This window comes from Streptopelia decaocto, assembly GCF_964273445.1.
Source record: "Streptopelia decaocto genome assembly, chromosome: Z".
Lineage (NCBI taxonomy): Eukaryota > Metazoa > Chordata > Aves > Columbiformes > Columbidae > Streptopelia > Streptopelia decaocto.
This window is the reverse complement of record NC_138657.1, coordinates 38,121,491-38,134,356: the sequence shown is the minus strand read 5'-3', so window position 1 is coordinate 38,134,356 and position 12,866 is coordinate 38,121,491. Positions and strand designations below refer to the sequence as shown.

At 44.0% G+C, this 12,866-nt stretch overlaps 1 protein-coding gene across 4 annotated transcripts in view; it reads left to right on the top strand.

Moving 5' to 3' along the window:
- ZNF462 (zinc finger protein 462) overlaps positions 1-12,866 on the top strand; it is a 96,375-nt gene that overhangs the window by 37,978 nt on the left and 45,531 nt on the right. For 3 of the 4 annotated variants that reach the window (XM_082075101.1, XM_082075100.1, XM_082075102.1), the window contains exons 1-2: positions 5,069-10,521; positions 11,449-11,613. In XM_082075101.1, the coding sequence (XP_081931227.1) occupies positions 5,104-10,521; positions 11,449-11,613 (5,583 nt within the window). In that variant the 5' untranslated portion in view covers positions 5,069-5,103. Of the gene's footprint in view, positions 1-4,189; positions 4,442-5,032; positions 10,522-11,448; positions 11,614-12,866 lie in introns of those variants that run through there. The other variant, XM_082075103.1, reaches the window with a different exon arrangement.

The window sequence follows — 12,866 nt, the reverse complement described above, 5'->3', positions numbered from 1 at the left end:
CTGACTGGAGGAAGGCTTGGAGAACTGGAGATTCCTTTGTTTGACATGCTAAGTTACTCTAATAATACTGAGCTGGAAGTTCACATAGTGTGTGTGGTCTGACTGACCTTTTCAGTTGTGGTTGTGCATATACATATTCTTAACTTCTAGAAGCTCTGCTGACTCACTCTCAAAATACAACGTATGGGTAGTCAAACCACAGAAACTCAATTTTGAGGTCAGTGCCTTGGGCTTCACAATTAATTTTGTAGTTTCAAGCTTTAAAACCAAACTTAATGATTTGTACTACTTTGACAGCTGCCAAATTCTGTAATGACTGTTGTTCAACAAGCACAATTATCTTTTTGTTTGGATTTTTAAAAACCTAGAAATTTAATGCAACTGATGTCTCTGATCTTCTCATACATTTATGAGTGTACAGGAGGATGTTGAAGACAATTGGAGATTTCACCTTGGGTCTTTAACACTGTGACTTTGAGAATCCCTTTTGCCCAACATTTTGGAAGCTTTCTGCTCATAAGGAAAATGAAAATACCTCTTCTCCATAACAAGCATTAAAGCCATATATTTTAATAAGAGGCTGTAAATGTAAATTAGTCAGACAATGGCCTTTTAATAATCTGTTTGGCGAGGTTAGCATCGCATTAATAAGACTATTTTAGAAGTCACATTATCTGTGGGTAATGTGGTCTCAAGAGACTGGTTGTATGTTGGAGGGCTTGTGGGATTTATGGATTTGTTTCATGGTGGTTGTGTCTGGTTGTTTTGAGTTTTTTTTCCACACTTCCTCTTCTCCTTTTGAGTTAGTGGATTTGGTAACTCTCCCCTTACTCCACCTCCATTCCCTTCTAAATTTTCTTATTGTGTTATTCAAAAATTTAAAGGATTATGGAATGTGTTGCCTTAAATAGTCATGATGGAAATCTTGTGCAAATCTTACTTTGTCTCCTTTGCTTGGGGTGTATGTGTTGCCAGTGTATTAACATCTGCACTTGAAAATGTTCTTTGCTGGTGGGTAGGTGGGTCTCAGTTCCATATCCCATGCTGACAAAAAGAGAGAAAGACACACATTGTGTTTCAGTTTCTTTTGATATATGAGTTCAAACTAGCAGTTTGTTTTTCTTCACCCTTTGTGCTATGCCTGAATTTTAAAGAAAAATGTGGAAATGGCAGAGCTGAATTCCTTACAAAATGCTTCATCCTGCTTACAGTGTGATGCATGGTGAAAACGTCCAATTGAAGTCCTTTCAGCTGCAACTGATATTTGTTCCTCATAGCTGCAGCAAGATTAACCTCTTTTCTGACTTGGTGCTGCCTTTGTGATATAGACCCTCCTGAGATTTAAGGTGGAACCCATTAGAAAGTCTCCATCAGTTTTTGTAATCGGCAGCTGTTCATGATCTCTTCAACTCTTCCTTCTGATTTGTAGCAGAAGCATACTGCTGGTTTAAGACTGCCTAGACAGCAACCAGCGTTCTTGAGGATACCCTCTCCAACCATCAGTGTATTGTGACTGCTAGAGATGCTGTTGTTGGTGGTTTTTACTTCCTGAAGCTGCCAGGATTATCTTGATTCAGAAGCTCAGGTTTGCACTCTCTTCTAGTTACCTATTTGTAAGCTGGTGTGAAGTTTCCAAAAAAGAGCGGAAAACGTTTTGCGGTGATGTTTCTAAAGGGTCTGAAGTTGGGGCGGGGGGGGGGGGAGGAGGAGCCTGAGGGGGGAAGAGCGCGATGTGTGTCTGTGTTGTTTTTCCTCTGTTCTACACAATGGAGCTTTGAGAGAACCTCTCTTAAAAGGCATAGCTACAGCCTTTGTGTGAAGGGTGTGTCTGCTGGCAGGGTTTGCTGATGCAGACAGGCTGGCTGGTGATTAACAAAGGTCATTAGACTTTGGAATCTGGCAGGGGAGTGGGGTTGTGTGTCTTCTGCACCAAGCAGGAGGGCTCCCCAGGGACACGGCAGGCTGGAGTCCCCCTGCCTGCCACCCCCCCTCCACTGCTGGGAGGCTCAGCTGTGTGTTGCCTTTGCCTGTAGGACAGCTTGGACCAGTGTCTTGATACTGTAATGCTTTGTTTCTGGATTGAACTGTCACATTTGTCATCAGTGGGACAGGGGAACCAAGCCTCAGAGATGTTTGCAGACGATCTGCTCAGAGAGGGAAGGTGCTGCTTGGGCAGTGCAGAGGGACAGCAGCCACATGACTTGTGGGGCAAGTCGTGCAGGAGAAGGGGAGATACGTTCTGGGGATGCTGATTTTTCAAGTGTCACCCAAGGAGGAGGTGGAGGAAAAAAGGGGGAAGAAAAAGCCTGGCGTGCTTGAGATGCAGCTAAGTGAGGCCATGTTGTGCACAGGCAAGAAGCTCAGAGCCTGAGTGCATAGTTGTCTGAGCTAAAATGGCTGCTCCCAAAGCTCAGAGGACTAGGGCAGCTTAGTGAGTCTTAAAGCTTCAGTGACGCAGGGGCTCATATCTCTTGAAAGTGTGATAAACACATTCAGCAGAGCTGTGGCTTGTTTGGCTGAGATGAAAGGACTAAGCTTGGGGGATGGGTAGTGAAAACTGGATGATCTGCTTTTCTGTGAAGTGCTCTAAATGCAGGAGTCGTCTGCTCCATGGAAAAATTCGTTTTCAGGTCTAATGGACTGTGCTAAAGGAGACGCGGGGTGGGGCTTCTCTCGCTGCTGTAATTTGATCCAAAGCAGATAGCAACCTCTTCCACACAATTTGGTCTGGTGCTTGCACATAAAAGCTTGAGTACCTCGATTATTTTAACTTTGTTAGCTGAAAAGAAGCTGGTGCAGCCTTCATTTTCTTTAGTGGTGGTGGGAATGAGGAGAAAGAAAGGAGACATTGCAGCCTGCAAAGTAATGTAGGTAAATATGGGGAGAGCCTGCTCATACTGTCCAGAATCGAACTTGCTAGAAGTTTATTTTACCAGGCTATCAAAAGAAGCATTCGTTCATATAAAATCCTGATGCAGTACCATCTCTTGTTTCTGCACCCTAATGTTTTGGAGCTTTCTCTGCTCTGTGGAAGTAGCTTCATACTCTACATACAATAAACATGGAATTTTCCGTGTGTTGGGCTGCCCTTGTGTCTAGGACCTCTGAAACACCCAGTTTATTATCCTTTCCCAGTGCAGCACATGGAAGCTTAAAGAAGTAATTCCTCTATTAACATAGGAAGGTTGCTCTTGTGCCTAAGTACTGCACAGGGTAGGCAGGTCTAAGGCTTTTGTCTTGCTTGTGCTTTGTGTGTCCTCTCCTTCATGGCAGTGCAGGAACATACAACTCTGTTGCAGGATTAATTGGTCACAAGCTGAACCACCATGCTTCATGTTACCGTATCTTATTTTGTTTTATACTTCAACAGTTTTTGGATAAATCAAGGAAGCCACAAGTCTTTTTTAACTACTGTTTCCATTGTGCTTTTGCAGTATCCCTATTCCCATTGCAGTCCCTCTTTTCCTCCAGCCCTTTCCATTCTCCAGACTAATGCACAAAGGTCATGTCCCCAGAACAGGCTAAAATGAAACTGTAGACATTCTAACAAATAATGGAAATGCTCATAGAAAGCTTGTAGGGCATAGAAAGAAGTAGGGCAGAGGGAAGCATTCTACCTTGGGCTCATGCAGCTGCATCTCATCTTGCAGTTATGTCTAGGTTTTCCAACAGCATCAAGACTGATAGGATGTTAAGAAGAAAGGCGAATTTCTTCCTGATCTATGGTAGTGAAACAAGCAGGATTTGGCAGCTTCCAAGGATGTTAGAGTGCTTCTCATAAAGGCAGAAGCTGCTGTCTTCTGGTTGTAAATTTCAGTGCATGACTGGGAGTAATATACTGTTTCTCTAGCATATGGGTTGTGGTCTTTGAAGAAGACAAACTTCTGAACAACAGCCTTATCCTGTGCAATGGAAGTGCCAAGAGGACAAAGTCCATTCAATCAATACTTGTCAGAAAGTTGACTGTTAGTAGTATTGAGTCAGCAACTTGTGAGCTACCTAGACTTTTTGTGAATCTGAATTGATGCCTTTTAATATGGTAAGCAAAGATTGAGTTTTACACTGCAGTATTTGTGGAACCTGTGGAAATTATTAACTCATCATAAACCTGATATTGCCTATTTTCAGGATTTGCTACAATGGCATTGCTGTGAAATGTATCTCCTCTTCTTCCCCTGTTTTCTTGCAGGATTTTCTAATGTAAATGATCATTCCTGAACCATGGAGGTGCTGCAGTGTGATGGCTGTGATTTTCGAGCTCCATCTTATGAAGATCTTAAAGCTCACATTCAAGATGTTCACACTGCTTTTCTGCAGCCAACTGATGTCTCTGAGGAAAGTCCTAACCAGCCAAGGTCTGGTTCCATGAATGCTAGCAACCAGACTGAGGTTGAGTTTTCTTCTGTAAAGGATGAATTTACAATTGCAGATGAAATAGCAGGTAAATCCCAACTCTAAGATTGAACTCAGCTCTTAACTCTCTATTTTACATGTGGCTTATTTCAGCGTGTTTTAGTTTGTACTTCTAATGTGATTTTAAAAACTTGCATTCTCTTTATTACTATGTCAACAAAGCAGATGTCTGGCTTCAGCCATATTGATTCTGACCACAGCTTCTTCTGTAAGTGCAAACATGGAGGATGATTTTATTTCCCAGCTGCTTTTCATGTATTTCTTCATATTGCTTTTTGATTTTCAGATTTTCATGGTTGTTCTTCGCTACCATGAACCACCTCCAAATTTTCAACTTTCCTAGTGTACTAGCTTTCTTTTTTCCTCAAGAAGATTATTTTGGAAATTGTCTATCCCAAACTGTACACCACAGTCACGTATATGTAGACACTATGCATAATAGCCATTTTTCTGACCACTGTCAGATATCTAGATCTCACCATAAGCAAGTAAGGGATTCCTGGTGTGATTATTATATATTCAGGATGTGGTTGCATTCTTATGCATACCGGGTGGTTGGAGAAAAAGCCTCTTTATTTGATTTTATTTATTTACATATACACCTTAATTCTCATTTTAGGGCAAAATGCAACAAGTCAGATGGGGACTGGAAGTTACTATAGCCAGAGCCAGACTTTCTATGGTCAGCACATGGCTCCAAATCCTAAACCAGCCAACAAGTTTTTCCAGTGCAAGTTCTGTGTGCGCTACTTCCGTTCTAAAAACCTCCTCATAGAGCACACACGCAAGGTTCATGGAGCACAGGCTGGGGGAAGCTCAGTGGGCCCACCAGCTGCTAGTTCCCTAAGTTACAACATCATGATGCATGAAGGGTTTGGCAAAGTTTTCAGTTGCCAGTTCTGCACCTACAAGTCACCCAGGCGTGCAAGGATTATTAAGCACCAGAAAATGTATCACAAGAACAACCTGAAAGAGAGTTCAACTCCTCCAGCTACTACTGCTGCTGCTATATCTGAATCAGCATCTGCTTCTGTGCCAGTGCAGGAACCATGCAAGGAGCTGCCTGCTGAGGTGGTGGAGCGGAGCATTTTGGAATCCATGGTCAAGCCTCTCACAAAGTCTAGGGGCAACTTTTGCTGTGAATGGTGCAGCTACCAGACACCTCGAAGGGAGCGCTGGTGTGACCACATGATGAAGAAGCACCGCAGTATGGTAAAAATACTGTCAAGCCTGAGGCAGCAGCAAGATGGAACTGGTGCACCTGATGTACAGAGTAAGAGTGCCCAGAGTACCTCTCCAAACTCTAATTATATCTCCATGAATACAACAGGACGTGAGATGTCAAATGCTAATGTCTCAAACTTCAGGAGCTCTATGAGCAATTCTCTTATCAGGCCCAACTCTTCTACATCTTCCAAGTTTTCTTCTGTGTCTTACCCTCAAATGAAGCCTAAGTCACCTCATAACTCAGGCATGGTTAATTTGTCTGACAGATCCCGCTATGGAATTGCTGATATGACAAATTCTTCTGCTGACCTGGAAACAAGCAGTATGCTAAATGACTCCAGCTCGGATGAAGAGCTAAATGAAATGGACAGCGAGAATGGCTTGAACTCCATGGATCACCAGACCTCAGGAATGTCTGCAGAGCAGCTGATGGGATCTGATGGCAACAAACTATTGGAAACAAAGGGGATTCCCTTTAGAAGATATATGAACAGGTTCCAGTGTCCTTTTTGCCCTTTCCTGACGATGCACCGCCGAAGCATTTCCCGTCACATTGAGAACATCCACCTATCTGGGAAGACCGCTGTGTACAAGTGTGATGAATGCCCTTTCACCTGCAAGAGTTCGTTAAAGCTTGGTGCCCACAAGCAGTGTCACACAGGAACAGCATCAGAATGGGACACTATGAACTCTCAGACTGAAAGCATCGCATCTTCTTTGAATGAAAGCACAGTGTCTTATGAGAGTGGAAATATAAATGGCAGGAAGTCAGGTGGGATGATGGAACCAGTGCAGCCTCAGCAGCAACAGCAACAGTCACCCCAGCCCCATTCACAGCATCCCTACAAGTGCACGATGTGCAACTATTCCACCACAACTTTGAAAGGCCTCAGAGTTCATCAGCAGCACAAGCATTCATTCTGTGACAACTTGCCAAAATATGATGGACCACCATCAAACGCACCACAAGAGAGTGAGGCAGATGCTCACCCTTCTGCCAGCACAGTGAAGAAGAGCCAGACCTCCATTCTTGGGCTCTCATCTAAAAATAACTTTATAGCAAAGGCCCCTCGGAAGGCGTCAAATGACTTCCCCTTAGATCTCTCTCCAGTGAAAAAGAGAACTAGAATTGATGAAATAGCGAGCAACCTGCAGAGCAAAATCAACCAAAACAAACAGCAAGAAGATGCTGTGATTAATGTAGAGGATGATGAGGAAGAAGAGGAGGACAATGAGGTGGAGATAGAAGTAGAGTTAGACAGAGAAGAGGAGCAAACAGAACCAATGATAGAGGTTTCCAGTTCTTATGCACCCCAGCAAATGTGGGGCAGAGAGGCTAGTGATTCCCAGAAGGAAACAAACTTCAGAAGCATGCAGCATGACTACAATTCCTCCAATGGAGCAGAGATTGAGCTCACTTTATCTGAAGATGAGGAAGACTATTATTCTTCTGTGAGCATGAAGGACCACCAGAGCCCTAATGCCTCTGTTCTGGGGAGCCAGTCAAACATGTATGGCACTGATCAGAACAATGAGAATTCAGAGTTTAATGACTCAGGCAGGCTTTACTATTGTAAACACTGTGATTTCAGCAACAAATCTGCCAGGAGTGTTAGCACCCACTACCAGCGAATGCATCCCTATATTAAATTCAGCTTTAGGTATATCCTGGATCCAAACGATCACAGTGCAGTGTACCGGTGTCTTGAGTGCTACATTGACTACACAAACTTTGAGGACCTGCAGCAGCATTATGGAGAGCATCATCCTGAAGCTATGAATGTACTGAACTTTGATCATTCTGATCTGATCTACCGCTGCCGCTTCTGCTCTTATACAAGCCCAAATGTTAGAAGCCTGATGCCACATTACCAAAGAATGCATCCCACAGTGAAAATTAACAATGCAATGATATTTTCAAGCTACGTTGTTGAGCAGCAAGAAGGGCTAAACACAGAATCTCAGACACTGAGAGAGATCTTGAATTCTGCTCCAAAAACTATGGCAACCTCCACCCCCATGGCTCGCGGGGCTGGTGTGCCAGCTGGTTTCAACAAAAGTGCCGCCAAGAGTTTTAGTCCTGAATGTGAAAATCAGAAGGAACCTTCAGTCAATAGTGTGGTTGTTTATGACTGTGACGTGTGTTCATTTGCGAGCCCTAACATGCATTCAGTCCTGGTGCATTATCAGAAAAAGCACCCCGAAGAAAAAGCATCATATTTCAGAATTCAGAAGACTATGCGTGTAGTCTCTGTTGACAGGGGCTCTGCCCTGGCTCAGATGTCTTTTGAGTTGGGGATGCCTGTCTCCCCAAAACTGTCCAACTTGGCTTCTCAACCTCCACCTCCCCCGCCACCACCCCCAGACCTTGCTTCTGAACTCTATTATTGCAAACACTGTTCATACAGCAACCGCTCAGTTGTGGGAGTGCTTGTCCACTACCAGAAAAGGCACCCAGAAATAAAGGTCACTGCCAAATATATCAGACAGGCACCCCCCACTGCAGCAATGGTGAGGGCTGGTGAGTTGTCACCTGGTATTCAGAGGCCACCAGTATCAATGCAGCAGTTGAGCCGGGGTGGATCTGACACCTCTGTGAATCCTCCGGAGAATGAAATGTTCTTTTGCCAACACTGTGATTATGGAAATCGGACCGTGAAAGGCGTGCTCATTCATTACCAAAAGAAGCATCGTGACTTCAAAGCTAACGCAGATGTGATTAGGCAGCATACAGCCACCATTAGAAGCCTTTGCGATCGCAGCCAGAAGAAATCAACTGGCAGCGTGCCTGCTCACACCTCCAGCACTGAACGGGACAAGTCAAAGCTGAGAGCCCTTAAATGCAGGCAGTGTAGCTACACATCACCTTACTTCTATGCATTGAGAAAGCATATTAAGAAAGATCACCCGAGTCTGAAGGCAACGGTCACATCCATTCTGAGGTGGGCATTTTTGGATGGCTTGATAGAAGCTGGTTATCACTGTGAATGGTGCATTTATTCACACACTGAGCCAAGTGGTTTGCTTGTGCATTACCAAAGGAGACATCCTGAACATTATGTTGACTACACATATATGGCAACTAAACTCTGGGCGGGTCCTGATCCTTCCCCTCCTGCTCTAGTGATGCCAACAGAGATGAAGAGCTATAAATGCAGAGACTGCATTTTTGAAGCATCTTCCATTTGGGATATTACTAATCACTACCAAGCATTTCACCCTTGGGCCATGAATGGAGATGAATCTGTGTTGTTAGATATCATTAAGGAGAAAGATGCTGCTGAGAAATCCCTCCCACAGGTTGATGAAGCTGCGGCCAGGATGGATTCTGAAGACCAGATAACAACATCACAGCTGGATCAGGATGCAGAGTGTGCAGAGGATCCCAGCCTTTCCCAGGAAAAAACTGTCCAGCTGGCTTCTGCAAACCCTGCTATCTCTTCCACTCCATATCAGTGTACAGTTTGCCAGTCTGAGTACAACAACTTACACGGTCTTCTGACACATTATGGCAAAAAGCATCCTGGCATGAAAGTGAAAGCTGCGGACTTTGCTCAGGATATAGACATTAACCCAGGGGCTGTATACAAGTGCAGACATTGCCCATACATTAATACACGTATTCATGGTGTTCTCACACACTACCAGAAACGACACCCATCAGTAAAGGTCACTGCTGAGGACTTTGTGCATGATGTGGAGCAGTCAAATGACATTTCTCAGAATGACGTGGAAGAGACTAGTAGGATTTTCAAGCAAGGCTTTGGTGCTTATCGGTGCAAACTCTGCCCTTACACCCATGGAACGCTTGAGAAGCTGAAAATTCACTATGAGAAATACCACAATCAGCCTGAATTTGACGTTTTTGCCCAGTCACCACCAAAGGTGTCTGCTTCAGTGGAGCCAGACATGGTGACTGAAATCAAGACCTCTCCAGAAATTGCTGCTGAGGATGTTGGAGAACTCTCTGTGCCAGCACCTCATTTCTCCAGTTCTCATTTAGTGTCTCACACAGTTTTCCGGTGTCAGCTCTGCAAATACTTCTGCTCCACCCGGAAGGGGATAGCAAGGCACTACCGCATCAAACATAACAACGTCCGGGCACAGCCAGAGGGCAAGAACAACCTCTTCAAATGCGCTTTGTGTTCGTACACCAACCCTATCCGTAAAGGGCTTGCGGCACACTACCAGAAAAGACATGACATTGATGCTTACTACACTCACTGCTTAGCAGCCTCCAGGACAGTAAGCGACAAACCCAATAAAGTGATCATTCCATCTCCTCCTAAGGATGATACTCCTCAGTTAAGCGAGGAGTTGAGGAGGGCTGTAGAGAAGAAGAAGTGTTCGCTTTGTTCCTTCCAGTCCTTCAGCAAAAAGGGTATTGTGTCCCACTATATGAAGCGTCACCCTGGTGTTTTCCCTAAGAAGCAGCATGCGAGCAAGCTGGGGGGTTACTTCACTGCTGTGTATGCCGATGAGCATGAAAAGCCAGCTCCAGCTGAGGAGAGGAATGACTTTGAAAAGCCTGAGGTGGAGACTGAGGCTCAGGAAATTGAGTGGCTTCCCTTCAGGTGCATAAAATGTTTCAAACTGTCTTTCAGCACAGCAGAGCTGCTGTGCATGCATTACACTGACCACCACAGCAAGGATTTGAAGAGGGACTTCGCCATACTGGGAAGTGGCACACGCTCTCAGAACCCTGTCTACCAGTGTAAGCACTGTGATATGAAGTTGCATAGCACGGCAGAGCTGACTGCACACTTGAATGGTCACAACGAGGAATTCCAGAAGCGTGCCAAACGTCAGGAGAGGAGGAAGCAGCTTTTGAGCAAGCAGAAATACGCAGATGGTGCTTTTGCAGATTTCAAACAGGAGAGGGTAAGGATTTGTGTGTCTGGTCTCTTTCCTTGCTCCTTGCTCCCTGCCAGGGGAGAGAAGCAAAAACACTACCTTTCTTTCTGTACCCCAAGAGGCTGCCTATTACTAATGCCCACTTGCATGTTCTCTTTGACGGTCAAATGATCACAGGCTAATCAATGACTCAGCGTGTCAGTGAGCTCCATAAGTCAATTCCACATTCCGCTTTAATTTTGTCACCCATCCTCCACCCATCGTTAGGTTCTGTAGGAAGCCCTGTTCCTTCTTACTCCTTCCTTGAGTATTTTGTCTTCTTTCCTTCCTCCCACCCTTCTGGAAGGCTAGCTGTATCTGACAGTTACTTGTTCTTTTGTGGCAAGGCTGCTATGTACTTCGTTGCAGATTCTTTAGGAAATGTGCCATCCCCCCTCTTCAATATACCTCTGAATAACAAAACAGTTTCATTCTCAACCTGTCTCTCTCTCAGTACTTTCTCTCATTAAGCACTCAATATTTACATTACATGAATCTATCTGTGACTGAAGCTTTGGGCAAGTGCCTCATAAGCACAAAACCAAACTTTGTTTTTTCTTGTCTGCTTACCCCCTTCCTTCTGCTTTAGTTTGAAATATACTTGCTGTGGACAAGCTGCACACAGCTGTTGGGGAAGTTGTGGTGTCATGAAAGAGCATAGTTTCAGGCCAAAATGAATGGTCTTCTAGAGGACCACTGTTCTGCAGAAACTGAACTTTTGTCCTGTCACAAATGCCTTGTCCACTTATTCTGGAGGCGTTAAGAGATGTCAACAAAAATTGACCTTGCAGTTCTGCAAAACAGGACATGTGTACATCAAGCATGATTTCCCTTCAGGTATAAAATCTGGTCTGTGTTCTTGAAAATGAGATAACAAAGCATACTTCAGTGATTTATGCTTGTGTACTCAAACAGGCTTTTGGACACTTGGAAGATGTTTCAAAACTTAAAGAGAGGAAGGTGGTTGGCTACAAATGCAAATTTTGCGTGGAAGTCCATCCAACACTTCGAGCCATCTGTAATCACCTCCGCAAGCATGTCCAGTATGGGAATGTCTCTTCTGTGTCAGCTACAGTAAAGGTAAGAATTTGAAAAAAATGACTAAAGGTGACTGCAACTTCTTGCATTGTTTAAAATAAAGGGCTCATTGAAAACCTATGGAGGCTTCTTGTGAAGTCGGATGGGTTTTGAACTGGGTATTCCAGTTCAGCATGATATTTTAATCTAACACTAAATTTCTGAAGTGCATTTGGTTTATTTTAAGATGTTTTAACTTTTTTCCACTCTTGATCCAGGGGCACGAAGACTATTTAATTCTCATTTCTTCTCAGCCACAGAGGAGTTGATGTCGTTGATGACCGAAAGACTTGGTTTATGAGCAGGAGGCTTTCTCTCAGCTATCTGGGCTACTTTTCTGCTTAGTTAAACCCTGAAAGGGCTGCTTGGTGGTGTTTTTTTTTCATTTTGTTTTGTTTGCTTGTTTTTTAAGAAGAGGATGCGTGCACATGCAAATGTGTGAAGTTGCTTGTGATATACCTTCCCGTATTAAATTTGCACACTGGATCCAAACAAACCATTCAATGACCATCTCAGCCAGTGGTCCTGTGCAGGTGATCAGATGTAAAAGTCTTGTTCCTTTCTCCCTGTGAAAGGAAACGCCTTCTGGGACATCTCCAAGGGTAGGCCATGCTCCAGAGCCCAGTTGCCAGGATAGCGACAGGGGTAGTGAAAGTAAAACAAGGCTGCAGGAACTAGCAGCGCTGCAGTAGGCTCTTGGCAAAGACTCCTGCTACAGGTCTCAGTGCCTGACTAAGGGTGTTGCTTTCATGACATCATCTGCTTTTGAGGAAGCCAAGTGCTTTGTAGCCTAAATTATGCTACCTGGGAGAGCTTTTGTTGCCCTGCCACTGACCTTCCTTTGCCTTACCAGGTACCACTTACTGACTGATTCAGAGGCTTCCTTCCCAGCAGACCATTTCACGCTCTCCCTGCTTCTCAAGTGAAGTTTATGTAGGGTCAGTGCATTATTTTGAGTAAATAGAAATATTGCAGCAAGAAACAAAAGACGAAATCTGTGGCCAAAAGAATGTGATGGAAATGCTTTTATAGGTTATATAATGTTGCTGCAAAAATGCATGCTCTGTTTAGAAAGGGAAACGAGGAAAGTTAGCAAAGGGAATTTTAAAAATTCTTTTTTGTTTGCTTTTTATTTTTAAAGAGGACTCTAGGGTCTTAGGGCACCATCTTTCTTATGAATTTGATGCTGATGGACAAGTATACTGTAGACTAGACTACTGATTTAGTCTGCAGAGTAGGTACACTATAAGGTAGAG